The sequence below is a fragment of the Pagrus pagrus genome, assembly GCF_965226575.1.
Source record: "Pagrus pagrus genome assembly, chromosome: 9".
Taxonomy (NCBI): domain Eukaryota; kingdom Metazoa; phylum Chordata; class Actinopteri; order Spariformes; family Sparidae; genus Pagrus; species Pagrus pagrus.
Window position 1 is genome coordinate 29,828,430 of NC_140193.1, and position 20,370 is coordinate 29,848,799.

Below are 20,370 nucleotides of genomic sequence, written 5' to 3' on the forward strand. Positions count from 1 at the left end.
TGAGTGATGTGAAAAGTAGGAAGGGAGGAGAGCGAGACAAACAACAAAAAACAACAGCAAAAACAGTGGCTGGAAAATGTCACCTCAGTGGGACTCAGCGGAGAAATGGGTTGTCAGTTCACCCCTATTGTGTTTCACTGGCCTCTGGTAAGTTGCTTGGTTAGCTTAATGTCAAAGAGAAATGTCATAGTCAGCCTCTAATCTCTTATATCTTATGATTCTGTTATACTGGAAAGTTAAACATACATTTATGTTCATTTAGTAATCATCTATACACTCCTAATTCTTTGTGTTAAGATCTCGTAATGCTGTAACAGTCAAGTTGGTATATGAGTGTGTTCATTTCCAAATGATTTTTGAAAATGCAGTCTATTAAAGAAGTTAGAACTTTTGGGATTTAAAAATGGATTTATCCTCACTCCTGTTTATCAACCTGACTGCAGCAGCTATCTGCAGAGGTGACCTCAACTGTCAGGTAATGTTGAGCTGGAGGGGAAATGTACTTTCTAGAATTCAACAATTATCTTTTAAATTGACAAACGTGTAACTCCTGGCAGAATTCAAACAGAATACATTTTTTGTCTCTTGCCATCTACATGGTGGTCCACCAGAAGGGGAGGGACTTCGACTCTATATACACATTCCTGCCGAAGGTTTCACACCAATCCACCGATGAACAGTTAGAGGCGGTAATGTGCCAAGAAACGTAGCAGTATGCTAGCAAAGGCAGCGAGGGACATTATAAGAAGGATTATACACTCAGCATATTTGTTTGACCTCAAGGATATACTGTGAGTTTTGGTAAGAAAGTCTGTGCTATCTCACTGGTTTGAGGTAGGCGGGGCTTAGTTGCAATAAAGCTGATTTTTCGATGGTTTTGATTTTTAGTCGTGCATAGTTATTCATGAATATTTGATGCGATGGAGACACACTTGAGATTTAAAGCCATCTTTTCACGTGTTTGACCATGTGTGTTTTTGAGTGCCGTTCCTCCCGTCTTTAAGACCAGCCAGGTGTCACTCAGCACGGTCATTCATTACCGTGGTAACCTGGCCTGAACCTGGCAGCCGCTTACTTCCTGTCACTGATACTTCCCCTGACCTTCAGTCTGTGCCAGCGCTACTCCATCTCTCTAACACACACACACACACACACGCACGCAGATAATTTTATATGCACACTTTCTGTTCCTTGTGGCCTTGCCTGTTTTCTGAACAAATACTAACACACTCTGTTCAGGACTGTGTTAAATTTAATAGGGTTTTGTCTCCGAACACTTACCCTCCCACAAGAAGTGCCATACTGGCAGCAATGTCAGGGAGTGTAACACTGTAACGCCTTTAAAGTCTTCATACCTTAATAAGGAAACCGAAACACAGTTGAGAGCAAACTTGAGCAGGAAATTTGATTTCAAATTCAAAGAGAGAGTTTTGAAGCATGCAGAGGAACATTCAGGAGAGAAAGCTGCGGGGAGCTTTCACACTGACCCGAGAAGAATAAGGTACAAGAAACAACCAGAGAGGGAGCTGAAAACAGCAGAGCATTGCTTGCTTGAGGTGGGAGGAAGAAAGTTAGCTTGGAGCTAGAGACTTTTAAAGGCTTTCAGAGTGGATTTATCCAATGCAGAACAAACACAACTGAGTATCAAGAAAAATGACTTTTTAAAAAAAGCATTGAAGATCTACTCTTCAGTGAGTGATGGAGGCAGGGTGTTTGTTTTTAGCATGGAATTTAAGTTGCATCACCATGGCCCAGAAGGACCCAGATCTACTTGCTGAGAACATGTTTTCCTTTGTTGGCTATGTTTGGAAGGCTGATATGGCCCAACACACCAAACCAACATTTAAGAACCAGCAGCCACAAATGCAGACTGTTGCATCTCCTCACATCACCTGTGTCTTGAGCAAAAAGTGGCACTTGAACACACCACAAAGACTACAACAGACAGCCAACTAGCTTGTACATTCTGCGCCTGAATGACGGGAAATAACTCTCCATACCAGCAGGTGGCGGTAGTCTGTATTCGTCATTCATAAAGGAAATCTGAAAGGACTCAGGACTGCAGATATACAAACTGTAGTTATGATAAAGCAGTTTTCATGCCACTCTCGCTAATATAGCCACTTCTAATCAAGAACATGTCTGAAGTTACAAATGGTACTGGTGAAGAGTTGAAGAGTTGGCTTTCTTTTTCCTTTCTCTTCTCCAGCACTGGTTTTCTTAGGTGAACAACCTAAGAACAACAATCAGAGGGATTTCTCTCACCGACGGCCTCCAATTCAGCACACTCTGACAAGGGCTGACTCGAGCCACCCACACTTTGAGAATCAGTGTGCTGGTGTATATGTTGTCAGTTTATGCACTTGATTTTGTAGTCTTAAGGTGTAAATGTAATAGTTATATTATTACTGTATCCCCCTCCACTCCACAAATGTAATGTAAATACATTTACTCAGAGTAACATTTTAACTGACCTACGTTTAACTTTGAAATCAAAAGGTGAAAAAAAAAAAAACTTTTAAAGAATTGAAAGTCTTTAAACAGAAATGTAAACATCCATGACAACTGGACAAACTTGATCTGAAGGAAGGAAGATTGTGTTTCAGACTGAAAGCTCCAAACAGCCTCTCATGGACTTGATGGTGAGATTGTTCGAGAATAAAAATGTTTAGCCTTCTGAAATCCTATCTGCACTAGGATTCAAGAGTGCTGCAGTGTTGTCTCCAGTGAACAGCATTAACCCCTTCATGTTTGATGCCTTTCAGGTGAGAGAAGCAGCTAGCGACTTATATGTCCATCAGGAGAGGCACAGGATAGTCTACACTCCCCTGGCTAATGGCAAAGTCAGGGATTGTGGTACGCATTAGGAACTGGCTGTTAACACTAGGAGTCATCTTGCAGGGCACACACACACAGTCATGTGCATTCAAGCATGCACATACACATTTACACCTGTGCACCCGTCCACAGAAAGTCCTGCTCAGAGACACACGCTGCAGAGGGATCAGCTTCCTCGCTGCAACATGAGGTGGCATCTTTAATGGCTGCTGACATGGTGTGATTTCCTTCTCTCAAATTCCTCTCACAAGATTCCTTCCATGCTGCAGGTCAAGTGAAAGTACATATACTGACCTGCTTGTGTACACACATGGTTATCCACTGCCATTATTTGTTATGTATAGTTTTTTTTATATAAATTCAACAAAAAGCCTGCTTAAAGACAAATGCTTTAAAAGTAATGTGAATTATGAAGCTGAAGAGGAGGCAGAGGCTTCACACATATTCTTATTGCTTAACTGTGTGCTTAGTGTGGTGCTGCCAGCCCCCACAGTGAGCCCACTGCTCAGTTCCTGCTGCCAACAGCACAATGGCTGAACCTACTAAACCCTCATCTTCCATGAAAATGATGTATATAACTTTAAGTATGTTGAATTCTGTTTTAAAAATGTAAGAATATTTGAATTTATTACATAAAAACAGAAAAATGTATTCGTGACAAGGCGATGAATAAAATGTCATCAAAAACATGGAATAAATTGAAGGAGAAATGACATAATACACTCTGATTTACAGTTCTGAGGGCTTTGGCTGAGCCAACCGCATGCTCCACACCATGTCATCCACAATTAAGTCAGTGAGATAAAGGACAGATGACTGTGGAAGCTTTCAGATTCGGCCTTGCCAGCCTCCTGTCTCCATAGCAACCAAACCCTGAGTAGCAAGGTCTGTGATGGGACAGCAGGAAACGCAAACCCTGTATGGTTAGTAAAGCAGATTTGAGGGTTACTAATGGCTACATCATTGGTGTGAGTCAGAGATCGGTTTGCTCAGGTGTCGTGTGCACCCAGATACTCAGCCATCTGTCACCGTGGCTCTCAGAGGCACAGCGATCTGTCACTGTGTGTAATGGCCGGGCCACATTGGAGTGTTTCAGAACCCGAGGAAAACAGTCACAGTTTCACACAGAGGACCTATACTTTACATTAAAAGATACACTTTTTACACTATTTTTTACTAACGATGAGTAAGTTGGCCTCAGTCTGTGAGGATGAAAACCTTTAAAAACGTGTAGCCAAATAAAATGTTTGTTTTATTAAAGACTAAGTTGTTGTGCAGTATTTTTTATCTACGTGACCAAGTACAACAGTGTGGCTCACGGAGGTTGCTAAGCATACAGAAAGTACTTGTTGGTTGGATCAATTTATTGTTGCTTTTGGTCTTTTCATGTGCTTTGTTGAGTTTAATTTATTTTCCCAAGTTTGCTTTATCTATAAGTATAACAGGGATTGAGATTGTCAGTTGTGGAAGAAGAATTTAAATGATTTTCTTTCATAAAAATATCGATTTCGCAATGGAGGCATTCCATTGTATTATATATTAATTTACTGTCCTTTTCGGGCGTGATGCTATGACGTGTGTTGAAGTTTTGGCTGTTGGTTTAATATCCATCTCTGTCAAGCAGTGCTTAAACATCATTCAGATGATGCTGAGTTTGAAAGAGAGACTGCGGTAAAAGAAGCAAGATGTCTCACTCCTCAGCAGCTTCTGAAAAAACAAATGTGTAACTCAGTATTTAATTAAGACTTATTAACTTAGATTTATTAAGACTTTTTAAAACAAGTTTAACATCTTCTGGATGTAGTCTGATCAGGTGTATGATCCGCTGCTTTCTACTGTTCCCTGTTTTCCCGGCACGTTTGTGATGACGACGGGGACACACAAGGAGCCTCTTGGCAATGTGGAAAGAATTAAATGCAGGTTATTAGCGGGTTTACCTGTGCTCAAAAAACCTTCATAAATATACACGCTCTTTTCAGTGTTAAAGTGGTATTATAGACAAAACCAGCCTTAACTTAATAATACAACCAGGTGTTGTGCCTTTTCATGATCAGAGTTTCTTGGTCAAACTGGGATTCTTTTGCTCTTCTTTGCTCTAGACAGTAGCCAGGCTGCTAGTGGTAGCCATGTTGCTAACGCTGCTGTAAAGAGTGTTTATTTTTATATTGTAGCTGGTCCAGTAGCTGTTAGTCTATACAGGTAGCTAGATTTCAAGAGTCCCCTGTGGAATTTCTGACCTGCAGTAGTGCTATGGAGCAGCTTTTGAAGAGTGGGTCTCTGTTTTGTATTGTTCACATGCACAAGGACACACTGTACATACGCAGGGACATGGGTCATGAGATACACGTTCCTGCCAATGGTTTCACTCTATTCCACTGCTCAACAGATGGTGGTAACATGCCATGAAAAGCAGCAATGTTCCAGCAAAGCCAATGAAGAAGACGACTGCAAGCTGGCAAACTGTATGTAAACAATACAGAACTCAAATCAACTTTACAAATGTTTTCTGAGGAAGCAAATGGATTCAAAACATTTGTTCCCTCATGAAACAAGCATGACATTACCATAAAAGCACAATCTAATACATTTAAAATAAATATTAATATCTGGAAGGAGCCCAAACAATCGACAATATATTGTCAATTTGCTTTGAGAATACTTTACAGAATATAATGAGCGTATATTTTGATAATATATTGGCAAAATATATTGATAAGTATTTAAAAATATATTACTTAAATACACATGAATCCACGTATGACTCAATAATAAATTATTTGCTGAAAATATATGGTGATATTATGGTTTTCTTTACAATATATGAAAAAACGGCAAAATAAGTAAAGTGCTTAATTTGGAGTTGCACACACTGGAAATATAGTTTTTAAGCACCCTTACCTAAAAGTTGTAGTACGTATCATCTTTAATCTAGGCAGCTCCTCTCCAATTATGGAGACTATTGTGTTTGATTATACAACGATTATACACAAACTGTTAAATGTAAGAATTGAAAGAGACAAAATGTAGCAATATGCATCATCAAACGCAAACAGCCTGTCAAATATTATTACGGACCTCTATCTGACACACCGTCAGAGAAATGCAGGCCACAAAGAGAGCACTGCTCCCTGCTGCCTTTGCCCAGTTTTGACAGAAAGGAGTTATTGTTTGGAAAAAGTCAAAAGTTGATTCAGTGTGCTGCATCTCTAATTAGAAATATTCAGACAGGACAATGTATAAATATGAATCCACAAATGGCAACCAGAGACATATAGGTGAGTATAGGGCCTCCTCTGTGTGGTGTACTGCTTACGTGTTGTGTTTACACTGACACATATGCAGGTATCAGCGGGGGGGCAGTTGTATAACATCACTGTGGTTGATCCTCTTCTTGCCAAAACTCTCTAACTTCTACCTGTGCACATATGTCCTCTTCACACTTATGTCACTTCTGTTTATTTATACTCATAAGTACAGCACTGTACGTCTAATCAGCTGTTATTTGTATTCATTAGCTTAATGGAGCTGGAATGTTTAAGAAAAATAACATCAGATGGTGCCTCCTCTAGCTGTTATGGTGATGACTCAGCTCAAAGTTTGGAAAATCACCAAGGTTAACAGTCTGGTTTCCATTGCTTCACTGAAATATTTACTCTGCTTCCATTTACAAGTTGGATTGGAAAAGGTAGGGTGCAAACTATTTCTAGGATGCCTGCAACAACTGTACTTTGATGACAGTGGAATGAATTTAAACAGCTATGAATTGTTGTTGTACATGAGCTGATGGTTAAATTGTAGCCGCAAATGCATTCTTGTGCGTCCAAACAACAATATAGGAGTGATGAGGTTTGAAAACTTTGTGACTCCCTATGGTTGCCATATCGCCATAAAGTAATACCAAAGAAACACATTTCACTGACCTGCGCTGGGGACACATCCACTAATTGACTGCACTGAAGCTAAATCAGCAGGGCCAACACTGTGATAACTTCATGACGGCCTAGTTTGTCACCTCTGAATAAACGTCCCTGAGCCTTAACACTGGTATCTCCATCAGGACAAGATAAAAAGGTTGCTAAGCAACTGGAACCTGGCAGCATGTTTCTTTCCTCCAATTAAAAGATGAAACCTGCCCAAGAGGGAGCAGAAATTCACTGATGAATCTACTAATTGCCCCTGTCCACAAAGACCAAATCATCTCTGTCACCATGCTGTTATTGTTATAACTATGTCTCAGACACTTTGGGGGCCGGATTTATATCTCTGATACACATTAAACTATTAATCAGAATTAAAAATTCCAATTCTTGAGATTAGATAGTTATCTGAACATTAAGTCTTTACAAGTTCTGTTGTTATAAATTGTCCCTTTTTAAAATAATAATAATAATAATAATAAGAAGAAGAATGAGGAGAAAGCCCAGACATGTTTTCACTCAAGGCTTGGAGTTGGTCAGCACCGAGCAGCAACCTCCAGTACAGGAAAATTAACGTTGAACTATTGAAAACTGCAGTTCCTCGAATGACCACTTGAGGGTGGTTCCAAAAGTGAATAAATCCTCAAAAGAGCCCATGTTAAAATATGTTACAGCCTGGTACAAAAAGCAGTTTTGGTCACTATAGTTACTTTCTCCATTCATGCCATGTACGTCATTTAAATTATATTAGGCTTAAGTTGTGCATAACTAAGGGCTTGTCCAGGGCTTTTAGTGACAGCCAGCTAAGAGCTTTGTAGGGACAGCTGTGGGTAGAGCTCGGAGCTTCTGGAGGAACAAACACCCGGTCAAGAACAGCACAAGTGGATTCATCTTCACTCTCGCTTCTTAACCTGTCGCTAGCAACGAGCTGCAGGGGTACTGAAGTACTCTGTAATGTTCTGTACCTCATGAAAGTACAGATAGGAGATGGGAAAAAGAAGACACTGGAGGATATCAGAAATGACTCTAAGTCTGGTGAGTGCTGAACACACTCTTAACGCTAACACACAGATCACATACATGTGTCTGACTAGACACAGTATAGGGAATAACATTACAGATGACTTACAGATTTAAATTCCATTTTTTTCACTACGGTTAGTATTTATTCACTAGATATGTTTACAACGACTAAGATATAATGTTATGTGCATTTTAAAAACAGGACAATAATCATCTGTTTCCTAACAGATATTGGTTAAATATTTAGCTATATCAGCTAAAACAAAATGTTTTGATCTTGGCCAATTACAATTAAACAAGCTGTCTGAATTCCAGTTTAGTATTATACAAAAAACAAAATAAAAAAAACCCCTGTGATATGAGCGTGTGTTTATGACAAAGTGTGGACAGAATACCTTCCTGTACATTAGCCACAAGATAGCAAGCGACTGCAGACACTCAGTTTCCTTACCACTCCAATGGAGAAGTAGTTGTTGACGATGCAGTAAGGGACAGGGTCCCCCTTTTCCTCCTTGTCATCAGGGACAATGTCTATGTTCCAGCGGTCCAGCACCACCTCTGTGCTGTGCTCGATGTCCCGAAGGAACTTCAGCAAGTTGCCACCCTCATAACCTGCCGGGAACAGCCAGAGAGGGAGGTGCAAAGGGTAAAAACACAAGCAATGCACTGATACAAACAACAGAAAGTATACATAATGTGCCCAAAAGTACACCACCGTCTACAGCTGTGTACTTGGTTTGCTTCAATTAGTACTATCCATTTATATCAAGGAACTGACCACTTCTGGGTAATGGTGACACAGATAGATGGTTTGTTTGAGTGTAATCAGCAGAGTAACAGTGATAAGTGACAGGTCATGATGTCTGCGCTGTACACCTGCATGCATATGATTAGATGTAAATGAGCTAGTTATTGTAAAGCATATTGCAAACAGCTGATGCTAATCAGGCAATACAAGCAAGGGCAACTTCAGTACTCTGGATGAATAATGGGAGGGAAATGATAAGGCGACAGCATGCGGTTATAGAATAAAGCCAGGCCCACGGAGAAATGTTTTGGCCTGCACAGAGCACTGACATTTACCTCAACATATTTGGGATGAGCTGGAACACTGACTGAGATAAAGTTATTTTGTGAATTTTATTTTTGAATTAAATTCAAATAAATCAACTCTAATGTGATTTAATGTGAGCAAAAACTGGCAGGGACTTTAATGAGTGGTTCCTGAAATTATTGTTTCACCCTATTTAAATTCAAACCCCTGCATTTAACTGGTGAAATGGTGAATTATATGGGTTCAGACATGAAACACAGTGGCACTGATTAGGCTGCCATTTCATAGACACTGCCACCCCCACCACCTCCGAACTGAGAATACGGCCCGGGCCTGACAGCACCCCGGGGAGCCCTCTGGTTTTGCTCTGCAGCTGACAGCCCGCTTCAGCAGCCAGGCATGTTAATAGCGATCAGAGGCGGAAGTATGTTCCAAAGGTGTCACGAGGGCGTGAGGCATTAATGAGTACCATCACACTGGGAGCATCATGTGTGAAATATGAGCGTGTTTGCATGTACACATTTTCTGACACACTGGCATTCTTAAGAAATAATTGCAATTTCAGGGAAAACAATTTCCTTTTCACATTATAAAAACAATTGTCCCTTATCACATTTATTCTGAAAGTGTGAAAACACTTACACATTTGTATGTTGTGCATCATACACACTATGTATCACACACTAATAAGCCCTTTAATAGTTTTCAACAGTCTAAAATCTAAAGTTGACAACACAGGACATCAGAAGACGCTTGTGTCACAGTCATAAAGTCAAACATAATAAACGTGTTTGTGGCCAGTAGAACAATATTAGGCCTCATTCAGACAGAATCAGGCGCTGCGAAAAACACCATCCTATTCATTTAAATGAGGGTAGTGTGTTGAGGCTGCTGTGGTGTGACTGCAGGGGGTGCTGAAGAAGCTTATGATGGCGGCACAAGAGAAGTCATGAAACTGTCGTGTCTCATATTGACATAAGGTCATGCTTTAGTTTTTTCTCATTTTTTCCATTTCTGTTTCCTGTTTTATTTTGGCGTCTATCTCTCCTCTCGTTGTGTGTTTCCCGCCATTGTGATTGTCTGCCCCTCCCTGATGTGTTTCACCTGTGCCCGATTATCTTTGCCTCCCTTGTGTAGTCTATGTGCTCCCTGCTCCCTTTTGCCAGTTCGTCTTCACCCTTGTAACCAGTATTTACACTCTTGTGTTAGCCTCTTAGTACTTTTTTACCCTGTGTGTGGATATTATACTTCAGCCTTGCCCTCTGTTTTTCGTTTGCCTTTGCTGACTGATATCCTGTGTACCGAACCTGCCTTCAGTAACAATGTTTTTCTCGGAAACTTGAACTGTCTGTGGGTCGTGGGTCTACTCCTGCTGTGTCAGAAACCTTGTCAGAAACGTCATAAATATTCATCCTAAGAGGGACATGTATGCAAAGTGAATTTCAGGGCAATCCATCTGACAGTTAACAAGATATTTTCCCCAAAGCCAAATATGTGAACCTATGGTGATAAAGCAAAAGTCAGGATTCATCATCTGGGGAACAAGAAAGTTTGTCCAACGTTTTTGTGCCAATGCATGATATTATTTGTTGAGATATCTCACAGGATATGTGAAATGTTTGACCTGCTGGTGGCACCAGAGGAAAAGTCCGGGATGGCCCTGAGTAGGATTCATCCTCTGGAGACCATGAATGTCTGTACAAATGTCATGTCAATCCATCCTATAGTTGTTGAAATATTTCTGTCTGGCCCAGAGTGCTGTACCAACTGAGAGCCACGTGGTTAGCGTCACTAACAACTGACTCCTCACCTTCGGATACACGTCACCCTCGCTTACACTGTCTGCCGAGGTAAATATTCATCCGGCTAAATGTCTGCTGATACTCCAGCTCTTACATCACTATTTATTTCTCAGAAATACCATCTATTCAACTGAAGTCCCAAAGCCCCGCGGACCTGGCAGCATATTGACAAAATATCATGCTGAAGCCTGGGTAAGTGCTCTGCTGGTCCTCCAAGAGGCAACAATCAAGCAGTCACAACCAGCCATTCTAATTACTAGCCCAAAGTACTGCAACAAATCAATGGCTGGCAGAGGATTTACAGCACAAGTGCTTTGCATATTAACAGTTTTTAATTTGACACATAAGAGCTCTCGCTCTCATCTACCAATCTTTCATTTCCTACAAACAGGAACAAACATGCCTGTGTTTGTATTCTAGTATGCAACGGAGACCCTTCCTGAAACTACAATCATACTTGAAGCACTAAAATGAACCCTAACAGAGTGTTTAGACTGCTGTCAAGTCAATCAAGTACTCATTTAAACCTGTTCCTCTTTAATGAGCCAAGTTGAACCTTGTGGCATCTGATATTGTCTTGACAGCGCCACTCCTTTGTAATTTCTTCATTACATAGGACAAGGGTTTTAATATTGACACCTTATGTCATCTCTAGATGTCTTGTGCATCATTTTATACACATTTCTCCAAACTTCATCTGTGTAAACTTTGGAATCTCCATTAAAATTCTGTGTATTTGAACAACGGTTGGCTGCGCAACAGTTTGTTATAACTGGGCCGTTAGTGGGACAGTGCTGTGGCCTCCATTCATGATTCAAATTTAAGTTACTTTCTATTGTTTGTCTACAAGATCAAACAGCACATACATAGATACAGAGGATAATTTTAAACCGACTGAATGGAAAGTCTGTTGTGGGGCACTGAACAACACTGTCACAACATTCAAATGTGGCATGTGTGACAAAACGGTTCTACTTGTTATTGTTCTTAAGTTTCACAAATACCCTGGGGATGGATGCACTGTGAAAGATTAGACAAACAACACACACACACACACACGCAGATGACTGACTGAGTGCCTCACCTCCTCCCCAGCGTAAGCAGCGTGCCAGGTCGTTGCCTGTGCCCAGAGGGAGGATGGCCACTGGGGGGTGCCTGGCAAAGTTGGCCTTATCTGCAAAGACAAACACAAACAGTTCAATCTTCTTGAATCAACTGTCTCATTTGTTTACAACTTTGGCCTTATTTTGGTAGCTTCAGACACAGTATATATTGGTTACAATGACATTATATTAACATCAAGATATGGAGGCTAATGGATCTGAGAACAACACAATGTTGCCACAGCAGACGATCAGGCAGGATGTAACAAAGCTAACTTTTCATTCGTGTATCTACCACTTTATTTGGAGGCGGGTAAAGCTGTAATATTGTCGGTCCTTACTGTAGCGATTACACAGGTCAAAGTTGAGCGTAAGTGTGTCTATAAACTGATGGATTTTTATAATGGGCAGTCTGTGACAAAAATTGTTGGCTAATTGGAGGATTTGTTAACAGCCTGCCTGACCCTGTTTGTTGTCCCACCTGATTTCTTTGTAGCGGTCCCAGATCTCAGTAATTAACTGATTAATTTATCCAAGTTGTAAGTGTTGGTAATGTTGTGATGGTTCCAGTCATTAGTCCAGAGGATATAATCTGCGTACCTATACAGTCGAGGATCCAGCCCACAGTGCCGTCACCTCCACAAGCAAGCACCCGGAAATCAGGGACATCATGGAAGAAGTTGAGCCTGAGAGGGCAGAAGATCCGGTAGATTTAACCAACTTTTTCTACGAAATGCTCCTCGATCTCATTGTCAAAGTGTGTCATAGATGGCACATCCATTGATTGGATTTCATAATGGTTGAGTGAGGGAGAGAGAGAGAGATTACAATCAATGTGTGCCTGTCCAGCTGTGTTCACTCCATTCCTTCCCCTCGAAACCATCATCACAGAGTGGTCACAGAGGGCGCGCCCTTCAAAGGGACCTTTAATGTGTGTTGGGACAAAGGTGTCGACAGTAGCTTTCATCTCTCTCCGTCATGAGACAGCTGCATACAGAGCACCCACCCCTTTCACACCAACCACCTGGTCCTGCAGAGCAATGGCCGGAGACCTTCCAAACCATGTCGATCTTAAAATAAATATGATGTGGGTTGTACGGCAAATAGTTATTCAGTGCTAAAGGTAGCGATTTGCTCTTGTGATGTGGCAGCTCTAACAACATGAGAGGCTCACTCAATATTAAAGTTCCAGTGTGGAGGATTTAGGAGCATCCTGCAGTGTGGCTGTAGATTGCCACCAATTGAACACCCTTCATCTCACCCTCCTCTACAGTTGCCGCTAAAAATGTGACAGGCCCTGTCTAGAGACAGTTTTAGGTTTGTCTGTTCTGGGCTACTTTAACTGAACATGGTGGAGGACCTGCTCCCTCTGTAGATATAAAAGGCTTATTCTAAGGTAACAAAAACCTAGTCATTCTTAGTTTCATGTGATTATACACAGATAAAAACATGATGAAGATCAGATTCCATTTTGACCCATAGATGTCCTTAAATTCTACACACTGGCTCTTTAAAGGATACATTTGTCAATAAATAAATCTTTTATAAACTTTGCATCGGCATTTGATAACCCTTCATTACTTATGGATCTTTTATCCAACCTGGACCAGATTTCATATCTCACTGGTACCTGGAACAACAATATGCTAGCCTTATTCCTTTAAATCTAAACAATCTAAACACACACTCCAGAACAGCCTCCTCTGTTTTTGCTCTGATGTTATGTCAGTGGTCCACTCAAATGAAAGCAGGTGGTGATCAGGTCAGAAGATGCAGAAGCCACGAGGCAAACAACCCTCTGTAACTGACATTCAGAGGAACTACACCAACATGCACTCAGTGTGGGGACATTTCCACATGGAGCTCCGTCTCTCATCTAACCGAAACCCTTCCATCTCAGCATAAAATTTTAATTAAGCCCCCTAATCCTGACTGTTTGTGCCTATGCTTTATGTATGACAGCTCTGGAGAAACATGTGCATCAACAAAGAGCCAAATGGAGGTTTACATTAATGTAATGACTCAAAGTACAGAGAGGAATTGCATTCCCTAAACAAATTACTCAGAGTAAGCTGCCTCTCACTTCAAAGCCTGCTGCGCCTGTTGCTAGGGAGCCCATGGTAACAGTTGTGGAAGTTAACCCTCGACGTGACAACAGACCTTCATTCAGTTTATTTGTATGCATGTGTTTATATTCACTTGTGCACACTGGAGCCCCCAGCACAACTGTCCCACTGCTCAGCAGTAACACAGTTACATCACCTCAGTGAGATGTGGAAGACCCCTGTGCTCACATGTGTGTGACTGGTAATATAGACCATGTGCACTTTATTAATAATAACACAACTGCTGTAAATTACAATCTCAACAAAATGTTCTTGGTTTGAAGATATTGTGGAAGCAAAATGATATAATGAATGGAATAATAACAATAATAAACAATAATTCCTGTTTAATTCCTGTTGAACAACCAGATCAATTGAATACATAATTAATTAAAAACTGTGTATTGAGATAGTTTTATCACTGAACTCTAATGCAGTTAAACTCTAGTTTAACAAAACTACAAAAACAAAAGTTCTGAAGGACTCAGATCGTAATGTTAATATCTTTTCCAGTGTCCAACATCACATCGCAGTCTTTGAGTTTGACTGCGTGTATCAGCCACAGCTTTCTCCTCTGAGACCTGCGTGCGTCACTCAGCTGCTTTTCCTACAATGGATTCTCGAGGGCAGCAGCTAGTCGTGACTGAGAGAGAGAGAGACGTGCACGAACATGGGAGGAGAGAGATTCAAATGGAGGTGAAAGGATGGTGAAGAGAGCGCTTCACCTTCAAGGTAAAGCATTTACAGCCTTGGTGCTGTGCAGCACGATTTTCCTCCGTGAGCGGACAAAAGGAACAACAGCATTCATTACAAAGTACAAGCTGTGCTCAGCTCTGACGGATGCCTGAGTGTGTGTGTGTGTGTGTGTGTGTGTGTGTCAAGAGGTCAAATGTACAGCACGGCAGTAATGCGCATTCCCATTCTCCTTCAGCGACCTCCACAGCAGGTTAGTTTGATATAAAGGCGAGAAGTGGTCTGACAGCACAGCTCCCTGACTGTACTTACTGTACTTCTACTTTATATTCATGTTGTTCTTTCCATTCTGTAGTACAAACTCCTGATGCAGCTTAATCAGTAAAAAAAAATAAATAAATAAAAATGCACACATGCATTCATCTTTGAATCTTAAAATCAGCTGCGTAGCCACAGGTGTGCCTGGTTGTGGCTGTGCCATCTAAATCTAAAGCTGGCACACCCAACAAAAGCATGAGTGGCCAATGAGTTTATATAATTACACTATTACACTTACACTATTGAAATTAATTGGAAAAAATAGACTGTTAGAGAGAATTCATGTCACTTGTAGTTCCATGAAGTTCAAATGCGTATGGGGTTGCCTTAAAGTACACGCTGCCTTTACACTGTTCAATATGCGGTCAGTGACAGATTATTACAGCAAACCAGCTAGCTAGCTCAAGCCAAGAGATTGAATTAAAAATGCAAAAAAGTCAAAACCAAGCTCTCTGGACAAGCTTTACTGTAAGAGGCCATGCATTGAGAAAGAGGACCAGAGGACAAGCCTCGGGCAGAAGCCTCGGGCAGAAACCTGAACGCTCCACTGACGGCCCTGGGACATCGCTGTAAATGGTTGACATTTACAGTGATGTCCCATTGCGGATTTTTCAGCAATAAACGTGCAGATGTTTAGTGAGTAGACCATTGCAGTCGCCACAACTAAAAGTTTGATACAACTTCTACCTCTACAGTGGAATTGTGCTTCTAGTTGAACAGTCCGGAGTTTTGTTTATGATACTTGAGCTTAGAGTTTTCAGAATCGTGTGCATAGTTCCAGTTTTTGTCTGTTTACAACGTAGAAAACTGTATTAAATGATAGCTTTATTTCTGTGTCTGGCTCTGTATATGGATACTTCAAGCACTGAAAGACCTGAGGTTGTATATTTTTTAGATGCTCTAACGTGCATGCTGTATCTTAACCCAAAAGACCCAAAGATTTTAAAGCCCCAACTGGACATGATACATCTCTGATCAGATGGCAGATGGTCGCCCACTGTTGAGTCCGGTTCTGCTCCGAGGTTTCTGCCTGTTAAAGGCAGTTTTTTCTCACCACTGTTGCCAAGCTTGCTCAGGGGGGAACTGTTGGGTCTCTGTGAATAAATGAATCAAGGCGTATGGTCTTGACCTGCTCAATTTGGAAAGTGTCATGAGATGACTTTTGTCGAGAATTGGCGCTTTACAAATAAAGATTGATTGATTGATTGATTGACTGACTGATTGATTGATTGATTGACTGATTGATCAGAACATGCAACATCATTCAACTCAAGTAAAACAGATACATTTGGACACGTTGTGTATGATTGAAAAGAGATGAATGCAGCAGACTTACCCTACCATTGGTCCCCCTTGCTCCAAACTGTACACCTGCCGGGGGTTTAGGAGGTACCTGAACTTCCTCAGCACCCTAGAAGAAGAGAGAAACACATAAGAAAGGACAACTCATCTCGTAAGAAATACAGTGAGCACCTATACAGTACATTGAGTACATACACAATATGCCATGTATGACAAAAAGACAAATTCAATATTCCAGGTTATAAAGTGGAGTATTCATCTATATGTTAGAAGACTGAAAAATAATAAATAACTGTAATTACTGCGTCACGGTGTACGCCTCTGCCTATTAGTCAAGCTGCAGTTTACATCCATGTCTGTGCAGACTAATATACTGTATATAGCGAAGGCCTTGAATATAGGTTATTAAGTGTATTTTTAACAAAATGGAAATTCTTACTATATTGACATGTATGATTCCAGGGAATGGTTTCCAGTTAGAAACATGCTGTCTTCACTTAGAGACTATTATTACAGAGGAGTACAGAGGACTGATAGAAAGCCTCATCACATGGTGCAGCGACAATCACCTGAAGATCAATATTAGCAAAACCAATGAGCTTGTGGTGGCCGATTGCTGTATGTCTGTTAGTGTCTAAGTTCACTGAGAGGAACAAAAAACAGTCAAATTCCTTGTAAGTGTTCACATTTTGGTCAATAAATCTGATTCTGATAGAACACAAAGAAGAAGCTATGAATAGTAAAACGTGGATGCTTCACACACATGTTGAACCTGCAGAACAGAAGATCTCTACAATCAGCACAGTTTCAAGGTGGACACCAAATGATAGTGTCACCAATTCAGTGTTTGACCTAATCTAAAATAAGGTCAAAAGGACGGGTCTCGGCCCAGAATAGATTCCATTGGGACAATGGGACAGATGCAGGAATTATTATTTCTCACTTTCTTTACATTGTGAGATGTTTTTCCACATTTCATTTAATTTCATAGGGAATAATGAATGAATCTTGATGAATAAAACTTGGCCGTATTTAGGTTGGTATATACAGTATGAGTGGGGACTGTTGGGCCTTGGTGGAGATATGCGTTCTTCTGACTCTTCTGAGTCTTCTAGTCGCTGCTATTTGTAAGGAAAGTTGATTTTTGAGTCCTACAGTAGTCCCAACTCGGCAAAAAGTGATGCATGTGATGGTGGCTGACCCGTCCTACAATCCCAAAGCGTCAGTTTTTGACAAGTTGGGAAACCCAGAGCGTCATATTCTCACGATTTGGGAAATGAGACTCAAAAATCAACTTTTAACTTTCAACTTCTAACAAACAGCAAATAATAGGAAAAAAAAGTCAAATCAACTTGCATCTAACCTCTTTGCTGCTCTCATGACGAAACCTTTTTAGATGACCTAAGAATCACCAATTCAGTATTTTTTTATACAGTTTTCTACCAATCTCTATTGGTAACCTGACGCGCCAGCTGGTTTGTTACAGAAAACCATACGAACGTCATCCTGATCATGTGATCTTGCTAATCCTGCTGCCTCGCAAGGATCATTTGAACTCTGCTGACAAGGTTGACAGGTCCATCTTAATAAACTTAATTGAAAAAATGATTTGCAACCAAACAGTTAAACAGTTTAAACTCCTGTACAGTATATCTAAAATTCTACATGAGATTCCAAAGCTGCCAGAGATAAAAATTCATGTATTACTGACTGAGTTTTAAAGAAAAGTATATAATACAATGCCAAGAACATTACATTTTATGGAATGCTGCAGCCATGAAAATCAAACAAGTTGTATTTGAATATTCAACTCATATAGCTTCACTATAGACATGTCAAATGACTTCCGTACAACCTCCATACACATCTGAAATAATCTGTCCTCAGGAAGATTCTTCTCTAAAGTTTCTGTTTGAAATGTGCAGAAATAATCATTTGAGAGTTCAGGAAGAAGAGAGGAGAGAAGAAGTGCGAGAGACTTTAAAGCTTTTCACTCTTCCATCTATGATCTTTCAAACTGTCAGTATCTGAGCCAGCTGCACGTCATTGCAGTAGATTCCTGTAACCTTGTGAGTGTTACATAAAATGCTCATTGAAGCCTGCACAATAATCTTCATTCACATCTCACACAGGCAATTTTACTGGTACCTAATATGCTTCTAATTTCCAAGGAGGCAAGTCAGAATATTTCAGAAGACTAGTTGAATATATTTAGATAAACAAGTGAATAGATGCCTCAGCCTTGAAGAACTCTACACAAAGCTGTATGAGGGATTGATAAATGTATTTGCCAGTGGATGACACAGATTTTGACAGATAATATAAAATGTGTTTAAACTCATAACATTTGTATGTAGGACAGAAGCTTATACAACTTCTGATGAGTTGCTGTAGTCGTCAATCAAACTAAACATGTTTAGTAACTGAATGGAAAAACTTGTTTCAGTTTCACACAGACAAAAATAGCATCACAATAGCCTCTGGTTTCCTGTTCAAAATGATGTTTTGTTCTTGTATTGTCTATTAATAGAGGATAATTTCCTTTCTAGTGGTAATAAATAGTGTGTTGCTATGGTAATGTACCAGGCTGAGGCAGAGCAAAAGAGTATGATTGCTCTCTGTTGTGTGGCAGGTGGGGAGCAAAGTAACAGTGTACAGCCATCTCAGTCCTTAAATTACAGCATTCAGAGGGACAGCAGGGAGGTGCACAAGCTATGGAGCCCTGTGTGACGGAGATCGGTCCTGAAGTGCTTTGTAATTTTCACATAATGACCTAAGAGACTCTAATGATTATTAGTTATTAAACATAGGCATTTAATCATATTATTTCTTGGCTAAACGTAAAAGCTTAAATTGGCATGGGTAAGGAGAACAATGGTAGTTTTATTCTTCTACTTTCATTCTAAATTATCCATCACTTTTGTTTTTTACCCACATTTCGAAATGACCGATTACGCTTCTAAATGTTTTAATCCATTTTCTTTTTTAATCAAAAACCTACTAATTAAAACTGTGGTTGGTAAGATTGGAAAATTACCAAGAGCAAACTTCATTTCTAAAATATCAAACCAAAAAATACAACCCCCTCCCTTCAGGCCTCCAGAGCACCTCAAACGCAGACTGCCCATTAACTCTCGCTGGCTAGCAGGGAGATGTATTAGCAGCCAGTTTGCTACATTCAAGCTCTCTCAGCCTTTGTCGTCTACTAAATACATAACTACCATGATTATAAACACAAGTTATTTTAACTGTCAATAACTCACAAAAGAATACCCAGCTGAACGGTTGCTACTTACTGCTGTAGGTGTGTTCTTTGTGCTAACTGGGTTAGCGACTGAATGACAGTCTGTTACTGCAGCTGGTGCTTACTCTTGGCTCACAGGCTTTGTGCTTAGTGCTACTTAGATAGCTATCTACTTAACAAAAGGCTTAGGGGCTGAGTGCTTTGTGCTACTAGGTTAGCTGCGTTCAGGCGTTGTGTACTGTACCTGCTAACCATGTCCTACTACCTTATGTCTCACTCACATGTAAGAAAAAACCTAACATTATCACAATGACTGTAAACTATAAAAATGGCTATTGTACTCACCGCTGTCAAGCTAGCAATGTATTCGGAAATTTTGGCTGCACTTTCTCTGCCATTCTTATTCCATTAGCTTTAATAATATGTCCACCTAGTAGGGATGGAGTAGGGTTATCCCTATAATTTTTGATGTGGTTATCCCGGGGTATGTGGTATTACCACCAGGTGATTACATTTCACATTGCTTTGAAGGAGACACCAATTGCTTCTATACCATTTTCTGTCACAAGGTGGCTGCAGTGCTGCAGTGCACTTCAACTGTAATTTTCCATTTTATGTCAAATTAACATTTTTTATGTTGTTATGTTTATTTTAAGGTCTAATCTTATGTGAAGCACTCACTGCACATACTTCATTTGTTATTAGGTATTTTGAACTGCAGCTATTTGAAGCATCACCATCTCTGGCTGTGTAATTCTTCATGTAGGTCTTAAACAGAGCCTTGTTGCAACTTTGCTTGCTCCGCTTTTCATTTGGTCTGAACCCAAAATGCTCCCAAATTGCAACAGCTGCATTCTTGACCAACTCACTTGTGTTCAACATACGCAAGTGGCCGACACCGCAGTGAGCATTTATACATGTGTGCCGGGGTGTCTGTGTTGCTGCCAGCATTGAGCAGATTGCCAGTCGAC

At 40.4% G+C, this 20,370-nt stretch overlaps 1 protein-coding gene across 4 annotated transcripts in view; it reads right to left on the minus strand.

The window, feature by feature from the left end:
- Window positions 1-20,370, minus strand: part of dgkg (diacylglycerol kinase, gamma) — a 129,688-nt gene that overhangs the window by 51,548 nt on the left and 57,770 nt on the right. For all 4 annotated transcript variants that reach the window (XM_084362243.1, XM_084362241.1, XM_084362242.1 and 1 more), the window contains 4 exons: window positions 16,190-16,264; window positions 12,338-12,423; window positions 11,719-11,808; window positions 8,230-8,390 (listed from right to left, as the gene is read on the minus strand). In XM_084362243.1, coding sequence (XP_084218369.1) covers window positions 8,230-8,390; window positions 11,719-11,808; window positions 12,338-12,423; window positions 16,190-16,264 — 412 coding nt within the window. The remainder of the gene's footprint in view (window positions 1-8,229; window positions 8,391-11,718; window positions 11,809-12,337; window positions 12,424-16,189; window positions 16,265-20,370) is intronic.